At 43.7% G+C, this 22,593-nt stretch overlaps 1 protein-coding gene across 1 annotated transcript in view; it reads right to left on the bottom strand.

Annotated features, from left to right (window-relative positions):
• The window catches only part of ap3s2 (adaptor related protein complex 3 subunit sigma 2), a 56,943-nt gene extending 37,277 nt beyond the window's left edge, over positions 1-19,666 (bottom strand). The window contains exons 1-3 of the mRNA XM_080214316.1: positions 19,536-19,666; positions 7,845-7,936; positions 2,130-2,241 (exon numbers count right to left, since the gene is read on the bottom strand). Of these exons, the coding sequence (XP_080070442.1) occupies positions 2,130-2,241; positions 7,845-7,936; positions 19,536-19,604 (273 nt within the window). The 5' untranslated portion in view covers positions 19,605-19,666. The remainder of the gene's footprint in view (positions 1-2,129; positions 2,242-7,844; positions 7,937-19,535) is intronic.
• Between the last annotated feature and the right edge of the window lie 2,927 nt (positions 19,667-22,593).

The raw sequence follows: 22,593 nt of genomic DNA, 5'->3' as shown, positions 1-22,593 counted from the left end.
TTATGGAAAAGGCTGATCAGACAAAGATTCTTGCACCACGCTTAGGCATGCACCACAGTATGCTTCCTTCATCTCCAGCTAAATCATTGATATAAAACAATGTCTTTTCCCAACATATCTGTTCTTTCTGTATCTTTACCGTCAGAGATTCTCTGACCCCAAAACTACAGAAACAAACTACGCAAAACCATAGTTCTCACAGAATCCCATTGAGCCTGCACCGGCAACAATTCCAGCTAGACCCTATCCCTGTAACCCCATATATTTAACCTGCTAATCCCTGACACTAAAGGACAATTTAGCATGGCCAATCCACCTAATCCGCACATCTTTGGACTATGAGCGGAAACCGGAGCACTGGAGGAAATCCGCACAGACACAGAGAGAATGTGCCAACTCCACGCAGTCATCCAAGGCCAAAATTAAACCCAGGTTCCTAGTCACTCGAACACTCCTCCTCCGACCCCGGCTCTCCACATCGGTCAGGCTATCTAAAATTCCATTGAGCTGATTTTCCAAAGACTGAAGGTGGGCCTTCACTGAGGAAGCTGTAATAAGGATTCTTTCCTTGCATCACCAAGTTTCTTACTGGCACTCTGCAGGTTCAGAAATATCAGCACTGAAATTCTGTGCCAAAAAGTCGTGTCTGACGTCTGTAACTTCAAACATATTGGCGGTCACCATCTATAAGGCCTTTGGCGTCATTGGGTCAACAGCCCACTCACTGATCAAATCGCCATATTGAGGGCTCGGCTTCACCCTAACTGCCCCCCCACTGCTTCTCTCCATCGAGGATTGACACAACTTTATTCAGCACCTTGTCCCAAAACTTAACCAGAGATATTCCAGGGACATAGTATGGAGTCTTCACTCCAGGATTAGGTAATTATGGTCTTTGCAGCAGGATAAATGAAAGGATTAAAAGATGAACAGCACCAGAACTCATGGAAACACAGCCGTTCCCACGCTGGCATCACATAACCTCCTAGAATTTGTTTATATTAAAGGTGCTATACAAAAGCAACTTGCTGTCTTTCTTCAGATATGTGAATAACTTTGCCTTTAGTGCATGGTGATAGTAGCGTAATTGATATGGATTTTTTTTATTTGTGTTTGAGGGGAATGTTTAAAAACTCAATTTTATGCTACAGGCGGTCAGTATGTCTGGGGGAAATGCAGCTTAGATTTAGGGAGAGCAGGATCAATCTCATTTTAGCCATGTAAGTGGTAATCTTAAATAGAGTTAATGGACTTTTGTTTACTTAAGTTCCCCTGGGATTTCTGATTACAGTGATTAACAGGGTCATGTGATAATGTGGTTTATATGCAGTCCTATGTTTGTAGCAAACAATAAGTTTTTGCAGAAAGCAGTTTAGTTTGCAGCTGAAGCCTGATTGAAGTTAGAAGAATTTTGCAGGCTTCTGGAACTCTATCTCTCTCTGAAAGCTTTAAGACTGTCTACATTCATAATGACAAGTTTATTTATCGTTGCTAACTGTATTTAAAGTCTATAAGAGGAACGTTGCTTATTTGGAACTGAAACACTGATAAATCAGAAGTTAAAGTTGATTCTTTTTTAATTTTAAATATTGTTCAACTGTTAATGGTTAAGTTGCTTCATTTGTTAGAGTTACATTTAAACTGTGTTATTAAATAAAGTTTGTTTTACTACAAAAGAACCTTATTTTGTCAGTGGAATTATTCCCGAAAGGTATCCTTGCGACTAGGGGAATTACACAGTAACTTCATTGCAATGTTAATATAAGCCTTGCTTGTGACTAATAAATAAACTTTAAAACTTTTACTTTTCCTCATGTTTATGTCAAAATAGAAAAATTGTTGGGGTCTGGTCTGGCTTCTTCATGTAACTTGGTGTTTTGGTCTGGGACTCTTTCAAGTACAAGTTTGTGCCCTTCTCTGTCAATAACAGGGATTGAAAGACCCAGGTTATACTGCTAATTCAGTCTCCATTTCTTTAAGAACATTGCTTCCATTTTAAGTTAAACTAAAAACCTTTCCAATAGCAATGTAAAAGTACAAATTAACTTTTTAAACTTTACTTTGCCTGAGGTGTAGTTACTCTGCTGAGGTTCTCTATCACTCATACAAAATGGAATCGTCCCACAAACCTGTATCAGATCCAGAATTCCCAATTCACTCTCGGATGAGTCCACACAGAACAGGAAGTAAAGAGTGGCGTAATGTCGATATATCAGTTTGTAGTCTGACCCACCGATCAAACTGGAATAAATCAGAAACTGCTATAAACATTCAGAATGAAGCACGATAGTCAGAGTGTGACTGATAACTGTGTGTACAGAGAGTTATTTCCTCAGTCACTGGAATCTCTTGCAACTTCTTTCAGTATGTTTGGGAATCAGGTGGGAATGTGTCCAAATTCATCGCCAAATTGACCAGAGACAAGCTGTTGTGCATTTTGGAAAAAATGTGACACTGATTACTGTAGAATTTATACTGCACTGGACAGGTCAGATTCATCAGACTAATCAATCTATTCCTATCCTTTGTTACATCTTTTAAATACAGTCTCATGAAAAGGAATATATAATATCCTGAATAGAATCATAGAATCCCATGGCCATTTGGCCCATCAAGCCTGCACCGACAACAATCCCACCCAGGCCCTATCCCTATAATTCCACATATTTACCCTGACGCTAACAGACGATTTAGCATGGCCAATCTTTGGACTGTGGGTGGAAACCGGAGCACCTGGAGGAAACTCATGCAGACTCAGGGAGAACAACCCCCAGGCCTCCCTCTGATTCCGCATATGCACCTTCTGGGTGAAAGGACTGCACATACAGTTGCTAAGTTTGCTAATGGCATAAAGCTGGTAGCAAAGTAAGTTGTGAAGAGGACAGGAGGCTGCTGCAAAGGGACATAGATAGATTACTTGAGTGAACAATAATTTGTCAGATGGAGTACAATACGGGCCAATGTGAAACTTCATTTTGGCAGGAGGAATTAAAAAGCTTATTATCTAAATGATGAAAGCTGTGAGGTACAGCAGGATCTGGATGTCCTAGTGCATGAATCACAAAAGGCAGGTACAGCAAGTACTTAGGAAAGTGAATAGAATGTTATTGTTTCTTGCGAGAGGAACTGATTACAAAAGGAGGGAGGTTACACTTCAGTTACACAGGGAATTGGTGAAAGCACATTTGGTGCATTGTGAATATTGTGTACAGTATTGGTCACCTACTTAAGGAAAGATGCAGATGTATTAGAAGCAGTTCAGAAAAGGTTAACCAGACTATATCAGGAACGGATGGGCTGCCTTATCAGGAAAAACTGAAGAGATTGGGTTTGTACCCACTGGAGGGTAGCAGAGTAAGAGGCGACTTGATTGAAACCTTTAAAATCCTGACGGGATATTGACAGGAGAGGATGTGGGAGAATCTAGACTAGTGGGTCACTGTTTAAAAAAAAGTCACTCATTTAAGACAGAGATGAGAAGAATTCTTTACTGCGAGTCACTGGAACCCTATCTCCAAAGGCAGTGGAAGCAGAGACTTTCAATAACTTCAGGGCAGAGCAAGGTAGATGCTTGATAACAAGGGGGCAGACAAGAATGTGAGGTTGAAGTTACAATCAAATCAGCCATTATTTTATTGAATGTTAAGTGGCCCACAACTGTTCCTAATTCATGTATCCATATGTATGCAATTCCTAAAAGTGCTTCTGGGATCTGAAGTTTCATTCCTTGCTTTCAGAATACAAAAAAAGGGTTATGATCAGAAAGACGAGATTCTCTCTAGGTTATGACTTGTTCAAAGTACACAGAAAAGTATAGCACAGGAACAGGCCCTTCGGCCTTCCAACTGTATACCAATCATGATGCCCTAACTAAACTAAAAAAAAAATTCTGCCCTTACTCAGTCGATATCCCTCTATTCCCTCCCTATTCATGTACCCATTCAGATGCCTCTCAGATGTTGCTAATGTGCCCGCTTCCTCCGCCACGTCTGGCAGCGCGTTCCTGGCACCCACCACTTTCTGTGTGAAAAACTTCCCATGCACATCACAGGGAATAATGACATGTCTCCATCTGGGCATCTCTACGCTCGCACCGCCAAACCGGCATCTCCGTCTGCACATCTGCAAACTGGTGACTCTGTACCCCCTGCCCCCAAACCAGAGTCTCCATACCCCTGGCTCCAAACCGGAGACTCCATACCCGCGCCCCCAAACCGGCGTCTCCGTACCCCCAGCTCCAAACCGTAGACTCCATACCCGCACCCCCAAACCGGCGTCTCCGTACCCCTGGCTCCAAACTGGCGTCTCCGTAGCCCCCACCCCCAAAACCGGCACCTCCGTACCCCACATCTCCAAATCGGCATCTCCAAACCAGCGCCTTTTTATCCGTGCACCTCTGAGCGACTCTTGGAGTCGTGTATTTGGGTTTTCTCCATACCTACGCCTCTGGGTGTTTCTTTAAAATTTGACCAATCGGTTCTTATTGTCTCCCTTCACTCTTTATTCCAAACGCATCACTTCTCATCTCTGCATCAAATTTCATCTTTTCATTTCTTCACTCTGTCCAGATCGGCCTGATGTTTGCTAAGTTCCAGATTTCATTGAAGAAATTTGAAGTGAGCCAGTTTGGGGTTTGGCAAATAACTGAAGTTGGCAATGTTGCAACAGCAATCATAACACAATTATCTACTGGCCAATCACATTCAGGGTGAACTGTCAGTTATTAATTCTATTGAATGAAAGAACAAGTGAATGGGTGCAGAAGGTGAAGTCACATAGGATCAGAGGTGAGCTGGCAAGGTGGATACAAAACTGGCTCAGTCAAAGGCGACAGAGGGTAGCAGTGGAAGGGTGTGTTTCTGAATGGAGAGCTGTGACAAGTGGCATTCCTCAGGGATCAGTGCTGGGATCTTTGCTGTTTGTAATATATATATAAATGATTTGGAGGAAAATGGAATTGGATTGATTAGTAAGTTTGCGGACAACTCAAAGGTTGGTGGATTTGCGGATAGCGATGAGGACCATCAGAGGATACAGCAGGATATAGATCGGTTGGAGTATTGGGTGGAGATATGGCAGATGGAGTTTAATCTGGACAAACGTGAGATAAGGCATTTTGGAAGGTCTAATACAGATAGGAAACATACAGTAAATGGCAGAACCCTTAAGAGTATTGACAGGCAAAAGGATCTGGGTGTACAGGTACACAGGTCACTGAAAGTGGCAATGCAAGTGGAGAAGGTAATCAAGAAGACATATGGCATGCTTGCCTTCATCAGCCGCGGTATTGAGTTTAAAAATTGGCAAGTCATGTTGCAACTTTATAGAACCTTAGTTAGGCCGCACTTGGAATACAGTGTTCAATTCTGGTCGCCACACTACCAGAAGGATGTAGCTGCTTTGGAGAGGGTACAGAAAAGATTTACCAAGATGTTGCCTGGTATGGAGGGCATTAGCTATGACAAGAAGTTGGAGAAACTTGGTTTGTTCTTGTTGGAACAACCGAGGTTGAGGAGCTACCTGAAAGAAGTCTACGAGATTATGAGAGGCATGGACAGAGTGGATAGTCAGAAGCTTTTTCCCAGGGTGGAAGAGTCAATTACTTTGGGGGCACAGGTGTAAGGTGCGAGGGGCAAGGTTTAAAGGAGATTTTTTACACAGAGAGTAGTAGATGCCTGGAACTCACTACCGGCAGAGATAGTAGAAGCAGATAAGGTAGTAACTTTTAAGGGGCATCTTGACAAATATATGAATGGGATGGAAATAGAGGGATATGGTCCCCGAAAGGATAGGGGTTTTAATTAAGTCAGGCAGCATGGTTGGTGCAGGCTTGGAGGGCCGAGGACTCTGTTCCTGTGCTGTAATTTTCTTTGTTCTTTGCATTCAATTCCATCTTTGACAGACTTCATTTTTCAACATCATCTGGATGTTGAATTAAGACTTGTTGTTCCAGATTGTTAACCAGATTAATGACGAGAATTTGCTGATTCGAATTGAGCTCCGTGACTGTCAGTGGTTTATAGGTCACTAGATGTTACAGTCTGCTAACCTGAAAGTGATCCATTCATTCCTACAGCTCATGCACGGTCTGTTAACCAATCCTCAATCCAAGCTAATATATTAGTCCCAAACACTCACAGAATCTACTACAGTGTCTTCTATAAAGAGGACCATCAGCCCATTGAGTCTGCAGTGATGCATGAAATGCCCTGACCTACCCAGCTAATCCCACTTGTCAGTACTTGGCCCATAGCCCTGAATGTTATGCCGTGCCAAGTACTCAACCAGGTACTTTTTAAAGGATGTGAGGCATCCCTCCTCCATCACCCTCCCAGGCAGTGCATTCCAGACCATCACCACCCTCTGAGTAAAAACATTTTTCCTCAAATTCCCCTCCCTAAACCTCCCACCTCTCACTTCTAACTTGTGCCCCCTCATAACTAACCCTTTAATTAAACAAACAGCTGCTCCCTATCCACCCTGTCTGCGCCCCTCATGATCTTGAGCATCTCAATCAGGTCGCTCCTCAGACTTCTCTGCTCCAGAGAAAACAACCCAAGCCTATCCAACCTCTCTTTATAAATTGAATATTCCTAATCTTGTAATGACCTTTTGTGACACATTATTGAGCAGCTTTATGTAAATCCAAATCACCCGAATGCACTGATTGGCCCTTACCCACCCTGCTGGCCACATTCTCAAACAGCTCTTCTTCTGTCACTCAACAATTTTTCCTTTAACTTACCTCGCAGAGTTTCACTTGCACCCCTTCGCCTGTATCCAGTGCTCCCAACGTGCTCTTCTCCATACTGCGGAGACTAGACACAGATTGGGTGACTGCTCCGTCCACTTGCATGACCTCAAACTCCCAGTTGCTTGACATTACTGCTCAGCACCTTGTTGTCACATACACTGCTGCTGCAATGCTCCAGTGATCCAAACACAAAGTGGAAGAAACACACCTCATCTTCTGATCGATTAAGCACGTTGCAGCTTTCTGGACTTCAACAACCTTGGACTGGACACTTTCCCCTCCACCATGATACCCTTTTTATTTTGTTTCCTTAGTTCGTTCCAATACAACCCCACCTCCCTATACAGCCACCTGTTTTCAGTTCTGCTTCCACTGAGCATTGGCCTTTGTTCTCCCATTAACCATTTCTGCAAGCTTACCTTAATGCCACCATTAACGTCCATGCCATCATTGTCAATCTCTCCTTACCTCCTCCACCCCACTCCAACTGTAAAATCCATCACATTTCTGTCTACCTTCAGTTCTATCGAAGGGTCATCCAGATTCGAGACCTTAACTCTTTCTCTCTCCAGATGGCGAGGCAGTGGTGCAGTGGTATCATCACTGGACTAGTAATCCAGAGACCAAGGCTATACTCTGGGGACGTAGGTTTGAATCCCATCACAGCAGATGGTGAAATTTGAAATCAATAAAAATTTGGAATTAAAGACCTAACGATGACCACGAAACCGTTGTCGATTGTCGGAAAAACCCATCTGGTTCACTAATATCCTTTAGGGAAGGAAATCTATGGTCCTTACTTGGTCTGGCCTACATGTGACTCCAGAGCTACAGCAATGTGGTTGACTCTTAAATGCCCTCAGGGATGGGTAATTAATGTTGTCCCAACTAACGGTGCCCACATCAATGAACGAATAAGAAAAAGATGCTGTCAGAGCTGCTGACTTCATTCGGTATTTTCTATCTTTATTTCCGATTTCCAGCAACCACAATATTTTGGTTTTATCTAGGTTATAAAAGTTGTGTTAGCTGAGATCCATGCATAGGTGCTGGGCTATAACAGAATATCCAGTCACCACTGTACACTCACCTGCCACCTTCCAAAAAGTTGCAGACATTTTCATCTCGCCGGGATACCAGGTGGAACGTCTCTCGGATGATCTGCTGCTGCATGTCCTCTGACTAAAGTCGCAATATAAACAGAGAGCAGTTTTCAGAGGAGCACGAAGAGGCACCAAGGGGGTGAACAACTCAGCAGCTTGTGCGTGTAATCAAAAAGTGACAAGGCAGAATCTACCAGAAACAAACAGAAGATATTCCGTGCAGTGTCTCAGAATAACATTTCACATTATCAGGGATACTATGACTTTGAACTGGTTCTGGAGTTACTAAATTAAGAGTCTCGGGGAGAGGGGTCAATGCACTGTACCAAGTGTCTACACTTCCCACTGCCTCGGCAAAGCAGCCAGCATAATTAAGGACCCCACGGACCCTGGGCATTCTCTCTTCCACCTTCTTCCATCGGGGAAAAGATACAAAAGTCTGAGGTCATATATCAACCAACTCAAGAACAGCTTCTTCCCTGCTGCCATCAGGCTTTTGAACGGGCCTACCTTGCATTACGTTGATTTTTCTCTACACCCTAGCTATGACTGTAACACTACATTCTGCACTCTCTCATTTCCTTCCCTATGAACAGTATGCTCTGTCCGCATAGCACGCAAGAAACAATAATTTCACTGTCTGTTAATACATGTGACAATAATGAATCAAATCAAATCCACTCCCGGTCTCTCGTGCATCCTGGAGACACTAAATACGCTTAGTTAAATACTAATAACTGTTTCAGCATTCAATTGCAAAATCATGTTTGACTAATTGGATTGCAATTTTTAATGAAGTCTGCTGGATGTGAACAAGAAGTTCCACAAAGCGACTGATGAAGTGCCACAAACCTGAGATGAAAGGGGAATGTAGAGAAAAAGCAGCCAAGGCTCAGAAAGGGTCAGTGGTGATGTTATTTTTCATATTGAAGGTAAATCCAGTGCTCCCAGGAGGTCAGTGCTGCTTCTTTTGATACGTAGCCAGGTGCAACCTGGCTACATATACAGATCACAAATTCAACATTTTCAGATCACATGAAACTTAGAAATGAAAAAAGTCAGGAGGATAGTGAGGGTGACATAGCCAAAGCACCTGTCCCAAAGGAGCTTTGAGTAAGATAAGGCAGAAAAAGAAAGCTTGTATCAGACGCCACTGAGGTTAAATGGAAAGATTAAATTGAGTATCAAACTTAAAGAAAAAGCGAATAATTGTGCAAACACAGGTGGCAGGTCAGAAGATGGGACAGAATATAAGAAACAGCAAAGGATGGCTAAAAATTTAATGAGGTCGCCAATTTGATACACAGATGAGGCAAAATGTTTTTCAATCTCTTTCTGAAAAGATAGTGGAAGCCAAGTCTTTCAGAGGTAGATAGAATCTTGGAAAGGGGTTAAGGTTATTGCAGGTAGGAAAAACGCAGATTTGAGAAATAATCTTATTAAATGCTGGAGGAGGCTAGAGGGGCTGAACGGCCTCCTCCTGCTCCTTGTTCGTATATTCATAAAAGGTAACCTACGTGTAGAGGCAGATGTTGGTATGGTTCTTATTTAAAACCTTACATCTGCCTTCACAAAGGGGAGATGGTGCCTCAGTGGTACTGTCCCTGAACGAGTAATCCAGTGACCCAGGGTGACGCTCTGGGGATCCGGTTCAAATCCCACTGCGGCAGATGATGGAATTTAAATCCCATAAAACATCTGTTTGCACAATTATTCGCTTTTTCTTTAAGTTTGATACTCAATTTAATCTTTCCATTTAACCTCGGTGGCGTCTGACACAAGCTTTCTTTTTCTGCCTTATCTTACTCATGCTAACCCATGGTTAGCATCACTGCCTCACTGCACCAGGGACCCAGGTTCAATTCTGGCCTTGAGTGATTGTGTGGAGTCTGCACATTCTCCCCGTGCCTGCATGGATTTTCTCCTGGTGCTCCAGTTTCCTCCCACAGTCCAATTATGTCCAGGTTAAGTGGATTGGCCATGCTCAATTACCCCTTGGTGTCCCATGATCATAAAGTTCCTACAATTCAGAAGGAGGCCATTCAACCCATCGAGTCTGCACCAACAACAATCCCATACAGCCTTATCTCCGTTACACCTTGTATTTACCCTGCTAATCTCCCTGACACTAAGAGACAATTTAACATGGCCAACCCACCTAACCTTCACATCTTTGGACTGTGGGAGGAAACCAGAGCACCAGGTGGAAACCCACACAGACTCAGGGAGAACATGCAAACTCCACACAGACCTGAGATTGGAAGTGAACCCAGGTTCCCACCATTGTGAGGCAGCAGTGCTAGCCACTGTGCTACCATGCTGCTCCCACTGTTCGAATGTGTAGTTTAGAGGGATTAACAGGATAAATAGGTGGGGTTACAGGAAACAGCCTGAGTGAAAGAAACACAGGTTCAAAAACAAACTACTTGGAGAGAGGCAGTGATAGAATGTGGTCAGGGCTCTGATTGGGTTAGGGCTCCATCATGAGGTTCATAGCAGAATGACAGTCAGAATTAGTGAAGAAAATGCAAGACAGTTCAAACCCACATCATTCACCTGAGGAATAAGGGAGCTGGTGGCTGGCTCTGAAGAAAGATAAAGAACAGAAAGGGGTAATGGTTGCCACCAGTTTATATTTACAAATGGTTAGACAAACGAATAACATAATCAAGAAAAAGGAGGGTGGCACAGTGGTTAGCACTGCTGCCTCACAGCACCAGGGACCCGGGTTCAATTCTAGTCTCAGGTCCGTGTGGAGATTGCACATTCTCACCATGTCTGCGAGGATTTCCTCCGGGTGCTCCAGTTTTCTCCCATAGTGGACTAGCTGTGCTATGTGAGCACTGTAATAGGGATGGGCTGGGCCTGGTTTATGATGCTCTTTCAGAGTCTGTGTAGACTCGATAGGCAGAATGGCCTGCTTCTGCACTGCAGGGATTCTTCTATTCTATGGGTGCTTGCAGTTTGCAGTGACACCATTGAAAATGTAGGGGAGGGGTCACCCCTGTAATAATAAACCACAGTCAACAATGGCTCCTCTGGGCCAGGTTACGAGGCCCATGGCCCCGATGGCAATAACCAATGGGGTCAGTGAACCATGTAGGAACCTGAATTTGGTGAGTGGACAACTTGTTCAGGGACAAAGCCAGTTTACTTCACCAGAAAGCACATGAAAACAATTGTTAAATGAAAAAATGTGGCTGGACAAACAATAAAGATACAGACTTGTGTCAATACATGTCAGTGAAAAGTACATTTTGCAAATCTTAATCAAAGGCCATTCAGAGCAGAATTGATAAGGAAAAGTACAGCTCCTTATGTGATTATAAAGAGAGAAAATGTTCTCAGTCTAACCCCAAAAACTAGAAATAGTTCTGAGCTGACGTGTGGAGCTCTCTGGGTGCCATAAATATTCAGTCAGTATTTCTCCCTTGCCTATATTAGTAAACCATTAAAACTAAAAAATAGCAAATGAGTTTACTGTTTTCATTTTGCGATGTTCCAGCAAGAGTTTTTGTTTGTTGTCGTGTTTAGTTCCTCAGGAAAAGAAATGTCGAATTAGTTTGCAAAGAAAACTGAACTTGATTTCATTTGATTTATTATTGTCACATGTATTAGCACAAGTAAAAAGTATTGTTTATTGCACGCTATACAGACAAAGCATACCGTTCATAGAGAAGGAAAGGAGAGAGTGCAGAATGTAGTGTTACAGCCATAGCTAGGGTGTAGAGAAAGATCAACTTAATGCGAGGTAGGTCCATTCAAAAGTCTGACAGCAGCAGGGAAGAAGCTGCTCTTGAGTCGGTCGGTACGCAACCTCAGACTTTTGCATCTTTTTCCCAACGGAAGAAGGTGGAAGAGAGAATGTCCGGGGTGTGTGGGGAATTTCACTGAATTTGAACTACTGTGAGATTATGTTTAAAAGAAATTCCAACTGTGCTAGAATTCCAGAGAATAGCTCTGAGTCTGAAATTAAACTACAAGTTTTCAAATTGTGCCAGCCAGTCTGTTCCCAAAACATAAAGATAAAGCCTGCAGTTAGGCAGCAATCCAAACTGAACCTTTTCAAAACATCTGAGTTTAAAAAATGAACTCTTACGATTTCTTTCAAATTTGGTTAAGTAACATCAGAAATTGAAAATTGGTTGAAAGAAGGAAAAGCATCGACAAGGGTGATGAAATTAGTTTTCTCCATAGATGGGACCTGTATGGAAATGATGCAATGGGCAGCAGGATTCGAATCTCGGGTGGAATCTGTATCTCACAGCCTACTTCTGACAACAGGAAAGCAGCCTGCAGTTCACTGAACTGTTCCTGTTTCAGACAGATCCCCCAGGCTGCCACTGTTGTGAGCAGACCCACTCCCTGTGTAAGGTTTGGAAAGTGGAGTTAAAAGAGAGAACTAGGAAAACAGGAGTGTTGGTAGTGACAGTTACAGGAAGCAAGCTTCTTTCCCAGCAAGGTGACACCAGCTGCTGTGTCTGAATAAAACACAAAAAGATGTTTCTGTAAATCCCACCCAGTCACAGATTAGGTTAAGATAATGAGGAGCAAGTAAGAAATTATAGAGCACAGTATAGATCAGATACTGTGTGAAAAGGGAACTAAAAAGTTTAAAGTTTATTCGTGTCACAAGCAGGCTTACATTAACATCGCAATGAAGTTATTGTGAAAATCCCCCAGTCACCACAGTCCGACGCCTGTTCGGGTACACTGAGGGAGAATTTAGCATGGCCAATGCACCCTAACCAGCATGTCCTTCAGATTGTGGGAGAAAACCAGAGCACCCGATTTGGAAGTAGAAAGAAACTTAAGAAAGGAGGGCTAAAAGGGGTCACGAAAAATCACTGGCCAGCAGGTATAAGGAAAATCCCAAGGCTTTTTCCATATATAAAGAGAAAGAGGGTAGCCAAGGAGAGGGTTGGCCCACTCAAGGACAAGGGAGGGAATCTACGTGTGGAGCCAGTTGAAATGGGCGAGATATTAAATGAGTACTTTGCGTCAGTATTCACCAAAGAGGGTTTGGTGGATGACGTGTCTGGGAAAGGGTGCGTAGATAGTTTGAGTCATGTTGAGATCAAAAAGGAGGTGGTATTGGGGTTCTTGAGAAACATTAATGTAGACAGGTCCCCAGGGGCTGATGGGATATACCCCAGAATACTGAGAGGGGCAAGGGAGGAAATTGCTGGGGCCTTAAGAGAAATCTTTGTATCCTCACTAGCTACAGGGGAGGTCCCAGAGGACTGGAGAATAGCCAATGTTGTTCCCTTGTTTAAAAAGGTAGCATGAATAATCCAGGTAATAACAGGCTGCTGAGCCTTACATCAGTGGTAGGGAAATTATTAGAGAGGATTCTTCGAGACAGAATTTATTCCCACTTGGAAATAAGTGGACGTGTTAGCGAAAGGCAACACGGTTTTGTGAAGGGGAGGTCATGTCTAATTAACTTGATCGAGTTTTACGAGGAAGTGATGAAGATGATTGATAAGGGTAGGGCAGTGGATGGTGTCTACGTGGACTTCAGTAAGGCCTTTGACTAGGTCCCTGATGGCAGACTGGTGCAGAAGGTGAAGTCGCTCAGGATCAGAAGTGAGCTGGCAAAATGGATACAAAACTGGCTCAGTCAAAGAAGACAGAGGGTAGCAGTGGAAGGGTACATTTCTGAATACAGGGCTATAACAAGTGGCATTCCTCAGGGATCAGAGCTGGGACCTTTGTTGTTTGTAATATATATAATTGATTTGGAGGAAAATGTAACTGGTTTGATTAATAAGTTTGCAGACGACACAAAGGTTGGTGGATTTGCGGATAGCGATGAGGACCATCAGAGGATACAGCAGGATTATAGATCAGTTGGAGACTTGGGCAGAGAGATGGCAGATGGAGTTTAATCTGGACAAATATGAGGTAATGCATTTTAGGAGTCTAAAACAGATAAGAAATATGCAGTAAATGACAGAACTCTTAAGAGTATTGATAGGCAAAGGGATCTGAATGTACAGATCACTGAAAGTGGCAACGCAGGTGAAGAAGGCATACAGCATGCTTACCTTCATCAGCTAGGGCATTCAGTTCAAAAATTAGCAAGTCAAGTTGCAGCTTTATAGAACTTTAGTTAGGCCGCACTAGAAATATAGTACTCAATTCTGGTCACCACACTACCAGAAGGACATGGAGCTTTGGGGAGGGTACAAAAAAGGTTTACCAGGATGTTGCCTAGTATGGAGGGCATTAGTTATAAGGAGAGGTTGGAGAAACTTGGTTTGTTCTCACTGGAAAGGAGGTGGTTGAGGGGGCGACCTGATAGAAGTCTACAAGATTATGAAAGGCATGGACAGAGTGGATAGTCAGAAGCTTTTCCCAGGGTGGAAGAGTCAATTACTGGGGAGCATAGGTTTAAGGTGCGAGGGACAAGGTTTAAAGGAGATGTGTGAGGCAAGTTTTTTTTACACAAAGGGTGGTGGGTACCTGGAACTCACTGCTGAGGGAGGTAGTGGAAGCAGATAAGGTGTCTTGACAGGTACATGAATGAGATAGGAATAGAGGGATATGGTTCCCAGAAGGGTAGAGGGTTTTAGTTCAGTCGGGCAGCATGGTCAGTGCAGCGTTGGAGGGCCAAAGAGCCTGTTCCTGTGCTGTAATTTTCTTTAGTCTTTTCTTCTCACCTGGAGGAAACCCATGCAGAAATGGGGAGAATGTGCAGACTCCGCACAGTAAGTCTCACAACAACAGGTTAAAGTCCAACAGGTTTATTTGGTAGGACAGGCTTTCGGAGCACTGCTCCTTCATCAGGTGAGTGGAGAGTTGGCTTCACAAACAGGGCATATATAGACACACAATCAATTATAAAGATAATGGTTGTAATGTACAGACAGTGACCCAAATCGAAATCGAACCCAGGTCCCTGGCAGTGTAAGGATCTGTGTATTTTGCTGAAATATAAATCCTCTCCTGTCTGAATGTGATTCCTTGTCAGTGTTGTTCTGTGTCAGTAAACAAATGACTTGTGAACCTGTACAGTCTGGTCTTATACATTATTTAAGGTTTTTTGTTATTTAAATTTTTTTGATTTTGCAATTAATAAATCCTTCGATAGTTTCAGCTCTAACTTTTTTTTTGTCGGTACCTTTTGTTCCAAATTAATTTTTCTAATAAATCGAATGTAAAGTTAGAATTGGGGATTGTAACATTTTCTTCCAGCCTGGATTCTCTGGATACTCTCAGCCATTGAACCTGTTGTTATCATCCCTTGCTGATATTTATAATGTGTTTAAAGACCCCCCTGTATTTCATACGTCTAGAATGCACAGGAGACCGAGTGTTGGTGCAGTGCGTTGACCTCTCTCTTTGAGACTCTTAGTTAGTAACTCCAGAACCAGTTCAAAGTCATCAGTGTGATAGTATCCCTGACAATGTAAAATGTTGTTCTGAGATGCTGCACGGGATATCTTCTGTTTGTTTCTGGTAGACCTACTTATATTCCTGCCTTTAAAAAACTATAGCTATGAGAGAATGCTGAGAATTAACCGTTAGAAATGTACAGCTGAGAGAATCTGTGTTGCTTTTGTTTCATGAGGAGGTTGATGGGTTTTATTATTAGTTTTGGCAAATAAAAATAAGGTTATAGATAAAATGATTTAAAAAATGACTTTGGGACCAGTGACCATAGTTTTAAGATAGCCATGGAGAATGATAGGTCTGGCCCAAAAGTTAAAATTCTAAATTGGGCAAGGCCAGTTTTGATGGTATCAAGCAGGAACTTTCCAAAGTTAATTGGGGGGGAGTCTGTGGGAAGGTAAAGTGACATCTGGTAAGTGGGAGGCTTTCAAATTGGGCTTGATCAATTGAGCCAATAGGCTGACAAATGACAGATCAGAGTTTAATTTAGATAAATGCAAGGTGACACATTTTGATAGATTGAACCAGGGCAGGACTTACTCAGTTAACGATAGGGTGTTAGGAGAGCTATAGAACAAAGAAATCTAGAGATACAGGTTCATAGCTCCTCGAAAGTGGAGTCACAGGTAGACAGAGCGGTGAAAAAGGCATTCAGCATGTTTGGTTTCATTGGTCAGAGCATTGAATACAGGAGTTGGGATGTCTTGTTGAAGCTGTAGAAGACATTGGTAAAACCACACTTGGAATACTGTGTACAGTTCTGGTCACCCTATTACGGAAAGGATATTAAATTAGTGCAGAAAAGTGCGATAAACTAGTGCAAAAAACTAGTTTGAGCAACAACTAGCAGTGATAGGACTAACTCCATGAGAGCGGATGACCAGGAGAGCTACAAGACTGCCAGGGGATGTCGTCATAAGTAGGGAAGAAATAGGACTGATGAGTAAGAGAGTGAGGCAGTTTGCCTGGGAACTGTGTAAGTAGCTGCATAGATTAAGACAGGAGGTCAGAGATCAGCAGATTATACGCAACATAGAGGGGGATGCTATGCCAGAACAGGCTAAGGTTTCTGGAATTGGGGAAATGGTGATGGTTAAGATTTTGCCTGAAAAGCCCAAGTTTGTACCCAAGTGGATAGGATTGTACAAGATTATTTCACAAATTGATTCTGTTTTACCGAACTAACATCAACCACCCAGTGACAACAAAGGCAGTTATTTACTTAATTTACAGAATGCTAACTGCCATATTAACCCTTGATGATCCCGGCCATGGGAGTGGTGAGCGACACCACAACTTTGGCATCAGCAAAGGGGCTCTGATGTACCTTGAACAATACAGCACACGGACCGCTGAGCGCGACAGTAGGGGAGCAAGTGATTTTAAATTGCAGTCTAGGTCTGCTACAGCTGGGACGCAAAAGCATCAGGGATCTAACAAAGGCCAGAGAGGAAATTGCAGAGTCTGATCATTCTTTTCCAATCCTTACTGGTGAAGTGTGGGAGGAATGGAGGAGTGCCAGTGTTGCACTTCTATTGAACAAGGAAGTGAGAGATAAGACAGTGAGTGTGCCCTCAGTCCTTGGTAAATTATTGGAATCAACTGAGGGCGAGGATAAACTATCACATACTAATTAAGAAGTCAGTATGGATTTGTTAAGGGAAGATTGTGTCTGACTAACTTGATTGAATTTTTTGAGGAAGCAAGGAGGAGGTTTGATAAATGGAGTTCAGTTAAAACTGATTTTTGACAGCCCCACACAGCAGCCTGGTTTAAAAAAGATGACCCAGGGAACACAGGGGGATGTAGCAAGTTGAATAGAAAAATGACTCAGTGCCAGGAAACAAAGGGTAACTGTTAATGGGTGTTTTTGTGACTGGAAGGCTGTTTCTGGTGGGGTTCCACAAGAATCAGTACTGAGTCCTGCTGCCTATAAGAAATAGGAGCAGGAGTAGGCCATCTAGCCCTTCGAGCCTGCCCCACCATTCAACAAGATCATGGCTGATCAGAAGTGAATCAGTTCCACTTTCCCGCTTTCTCCCCATAACCCTTAATTCCTTTGTCTATCAGAAACCTACCTACCTGTGACTTAAATAAATTCAGCGAAACAGCCTCCACCACTTCAATGGGCAGAGAATTCCAGAGACTCTCCATCCTTTGAGTGAAGAAGTTCCTCCTCAACTCCGATCAAAACTGTTTCCCACCCCACTCCACTTATCTTGAGGCTGTGCCCTCTAGTTCTGCTATCCTTTCTAAGTGGGAAGAATCTCTCTACCTCCACCCTATCTAACCCCTTCATTATCTTATATGTCTCTATAAGATCCTCCCTCAGCCTTCTAAACTCCAACAAGTACAGACCCAGTCTATTCAATCTCTCCTCATAGGCTAACCCCCTCATCTCCAGTATCAGCCTAGTGAACCTTCTCTACACTCCCTCCAAGGCCAATATACTATTCCGCAAATGCAGTGACCAAGACTGCACACAGTACTCCAGTTGCGGCCTCACCAGTGCCTTGTACAGTTGCAGCAAAACCTCCTTGCTTTTATATTCTATCCCCCTCGCTATAAAGGCCAACATTCCATTCGCCTTCTTGATCACCTGCTGCACCTGCAGACTGGGGTTTTGCGATTCGTACACAAGGACCCCCAGGTCTCTCTGCACAGTAGCATGCTGCAGCTTTTCGCCTTTTAAATAATAGTCCCTCCTACTATTATTTCTACCAAAGCGGATAACCTCACATTTGCTAACACTATACTCCATCTGCCAGGTCCTCGCCCACTCACTCAGCCAGTGGTATATGTTAATCATTAAGATGCAAATGTAGGGAGAATGATTGAGAAATTTGCAGGTAACACAAAAATTAGCCACAGTTATGCCACACACATATGAAAGACTATCTGGCCTCAAACTAAGTAATGTGCTAGATTCTGGGCATCGCAGTTTAGGAAGAATGTCAAAAGGGTGTCAAGAAGGTTTACTGGCAATGAGGGAATTTACTCTTGTGGAGAGACTAGTAAAGTTGGATTTAATTTCCTTACAGCAGAGGTTAACAGAAGATGTTCAAAACGTGAAGAGTTTTGAGAGAGTAAATAGGGAGAAGCCATTTCCAGTGGAAAGAGGGTCAGTAACCAGAGGGACACAGGTTGAAGAGATTTGGTTGTGTGAGAGGAGGAAATGAAGAGAATGTTGTTCATGCTGCGCATTGCTATGATCTGGAACCTTCTGCCTGGAAGACCAGTTGACAGCAGGTTCAAACCGGGGCAATAACTGATGGTCTAGCCAGTAACACCTATACCCCGTGAATAAATATACAACATCTGTAAGGAAGAAGAGCTGACATTTGAAGTCCAGATGACCCTTTGTCAAAGCTAAAAGGCATAGAAAGTGGGAGATATTTACATTGCAGGGTGAGGGAATTTTTTGGGAATCTGTTGAAATTGTAATGATGCCCACCCTCCCCCTCCATTTTCATTTCAGCTTCTCTGCCGTTTGGCCATTCACATCCCTTATTTTCTCTATAGGCTGCCATTAGCAGCCTTTCCCCTTTCTGTGGTAATGACTCATCTTTCATTTCCTCTCCCTGCAATATAAACAACTCCCACAGTAGTACAGTGGTTAGCACTGCTGCTTCATAGCTCCAGGGTCCTGGGTTCGATTCTTAGCTCAGGTCAGTGCCTGTGTGGAGTTTGCACATTCTCCTCGTGTCTGCGTGGGTTTCCTCCGGGTGCTCTGGTTTCCTCCCACAGTCCAAAGATGTGCGGGTTAGGTTGATTGGCTATGCTAAGAAATTGCCCCTTAATGTCCAGGGTAGCGTAGATTAGAGGGATTAGTGGGTATAATATATAGGGATATGGGAGTAGGGCCTGAGTGGGATTGTGTGCGGTGAAGACACAATGGGCTGAAGGACCTCTTCCTGCACTGTAGGGTTCTATGATTCTGTGCCTTTTAGCTTTGACAAAGGGTCATCTAGACGCGAGACGTTAGCTCATCTCTCTCCTTACAGATGCTGCCAGACCCGCTGAGATTTTCCAGCATTTTCTCTTTTGGTTTCAGATTCCAGTATCCACAGTAATTTGCTTTTAATAAATAAACAGCTCTGGATGAGAAAGGGCAGGGGTTACTTGACGAGTCCATTCAGAGCCAGCAAACATACAATGGGCTGAATGGCCTTCAAGAAGTTGGAAAATTTTCAGCAATTTACAACCAGGAGCTTTAGTGGAATCGGTTTTTGATGAAATTTCTCCCGGAATCCGATCAGGCCCCAGGCTCGGGTACTCACGAAATGCTGATAGAAGCGGCTGAGCCGCGGTTTCCCATGATTGTTGAACACCAGAATCGCCTTAATCATCCTGCCGGCCCGGTGCAGCGCCAATTCCCGTCCCCCGGCCCGGTGCAGCGCCAATTCCCGTCCCCCGGCCCGGTGCAGCGCCAATTTCCGTCCCCCGGCCCGGTGCAGCGCCACTTCCGGTCCCCCGGCCCGGTACGGCGCTACTTCCGGTGCCGGGTTCTTGCTGACTTCCCCATGGCGGATCTATGTCTGGAGATAATACACATCTCTTTAACCTGTGCTTAACCCTCTCTCCACTCACATTGTCTGTACCTTTAAGATTTGATTAGCTGTAAAGACTCGCATTCCAACCATTTTCTTGTAAATTGAGTTTGTGTCTTTATATGCCCCATTTGCGAACATGACTCCCGCTCACCTGATGAAGGTAGCATGCCACCTTCGAAAGCTCGTGCTACCAAGTAAACCTATTGGACTTTAACCTTGAGACTTCTTATTGGATCTATGGCGACCATGATGTGGAGATGACGGCGTTGGACTGGGGTGGGCACGGTAACACTTCAGCAGTCACGGGCATTTAGCCTCTGATCTTCAAGTAAGCATTCTCCATGGCAGCCTTCACAACACACGACAACGGTCTGAATATTGACACCAAATTTCTGATGCCATTCATTTTCATATTTTGCACAATGACCTTGCAGCACACCTGTAGTAATAGTAACACACTGAAAATCCCTCCACTGTCCATTCAGGTTGTGGTTTTGTGCCAAGAATCTTCATGTGACTTAGAAGCCGATTCGCAACCCGCAGATCCACAATGGGGAGAACATCCTGGGAGTTAGGGGGATCCAGAGTGAGGATGTGCTTCTTTCTCTGCCACTGCTCTGCCTCATTGTCGTGACTCAAATTGAAATGCAAGTTGATGAACAACCTTAGAATAGGTAGCAGCACCTTGAAGCACAGAGCTGCTGTGCTTCAAGGAGAGTTTCAGAATGTCTTTAGAGTTTTCCTTGACCTCCCCTGAAATGTTGACCATTTGAAAGTTAAAATAACTGTCTGTGGCAGGGAGGTGACTTGCAGCCTATGTGGACAGGCCAACAAATTTGATGTTTCAGGAGTTCTGCTTGCATATTGGTGGATCTGGCTTCAAGAAAGACTTGATGTTGTTCAATGATCCTCCGATTGAATCAACAGGATGAGCAGAGGCAATGTTGATGGAACCTTGTCATTCAGTCATATATTTATTGATCTTCAGACAAGTTATTAGTAATTTTATGGTTGAATTAGTTGCAGTCAGGTTTATTAACCATAGTATTCAGAGTAGATGGCAAGGTGGGTGACATGTTGCAACCGCAGAATGTGGACAGCTGGCTGATTGCAGTCTGACACATTTTTAAAATTCATTTTTACAGGATGAGGGTGTTGCTGGCTAGACCAACATTTATTGCCCATCCCTAACTGCCCTTCAGCAAGTGGTGGTGAGCTGTCTTCTTGAACCATTGCAGTCCATATGGTTTAGGTACCTCCACAGTTCTGTTAGGGGGGAATTCCAAGATTTTGACCCAGAAGGAATGGCGACATGTTTCCAAGTCAGGATTGTAAGTGACTTGGAGGGGAACCTCCAGGTGGTGATGTTCCCAGGTATCTATTGCCGTTGTCCTTCTTGGTCCTGGGTTTGGAAGGTGCTGCCTAAGAAGCCTTGGTGAGTTCCTGCAGTGCATCTTGTAGATGGTATACACAGCTTCCACTGTGTCGGTTGTGGAGAGAGTGAATGTTTTTTGAAGGGATAGCAATCAAATGGGGTTAATGTAAAGCAGACCAAGCATATGTTTATATTTACTTCATGGCTAGTTTTTGCAGAGAATATCATTGAGGGGTACCACTCCAAATCAAGTATGGTTCAGAAGGCTCTCCCACTCTCTGCAGTGGCATATCAGAAAGATTTACAAGTTGATCATCGACCTAGTTGGCCATGTTTTGAACTCAGCTTCCTTGGACTATAAACTACCCACTTGAAACCTTGTGGCACAGGTGGTGAGGACAGATTTATGAACCATCTGTTGAACTTTTTGGTATAATAGCAACAGGCTCATCAACAGATGTCCCCATGAACTTTGTGCAGTACGGGCTGCCTTATTCAGCCAGTGAAGGCTTGCCCAATGGCAAGCGGTCAGCAGGGGTTTTTAATAGAAACTCTACAGTGCAGAAAGAGACCATTGGGCCCATCAAGTCCGCACCAACCACAATCCCACCCAGGCCCTACCCCCATACATTTACCCGCTAATCCCTCTAACCTATGCATCTCAGGAAACTACAGGACAATTTCAGCATGGCCAATCAACCTAACCAGCACACCTTTGGACTGTGGGAGGAAACCAGAGCATCCAAAGGAAACCCACGCAGACACGAGGAGAATGTGCAAACACCACACTGACAGTGACCCAAGCCAGGTATCGAACCCAGGTCCCTGGAGCTGTGAAGCAGCAGTGCCAACCACTGTGCTATCATGCTGCCCTTTAAACAAGTTACTTTATCTAATCTATTGTTGTAAGTCCCGAGGTGAAGACTAGCTGACTGTAAGCCATTGGCATGGTCCTTTCCATTGGTTCACAAAGGGTGTAGGTGACTGGAAGCTGGTATTCAGCAACTTTCTTCCTCCATCTTTCCCTCTGGACAACCTCCAAATGTCAAGAATCTTCTCCAGTAAGAAAAAGTGCCTTTTTTCGGGAAACTTGAGCCTATGACACCAGTGGGGAAGACAGGGTCCAATAATACACTGAGCACATTTCTTCTGTGCTAATACAGGAGACGAAATAAGTGATGTTAACAGCATGCTGAGCCCCAAGTATAAGAAATCTGACCTATCCAGATGCCGCGGACTCAAAAAATTTCACTGAGTGAGTAGACTTGGTAAAAATCACGAAGACCCAAAGTGTCCAGTAATTCTCAGAGATACTCCTTCAATATAGCTGCGAGAATCCCTCAGGAATCTGATACTGAGTTCTTGACTAGGTTACGGAAATTGGCTGAGTGTTGTGAATTTTGACCATTT

This window comes from Carcharhinus amblyrhynchos, chromosome 28 (genome assembly GCF_965287045.1).
Source record: "Carcharhinus amblyrhynchos chromosome 28, sCarAmb.v2.hapA, whole genome shotgun sequence".
NCBI classification, from domain to species: Eukaryota; Metazoa; Chordata; class Chondrichthyes; order Carcharhiniformes; family Carcharhinidae; genus Carcharhinus; species Carcharhinus amblyrhynchos.
This window is presented reverse-complemented; position numbering and strand designations above follow the sequence as displayed.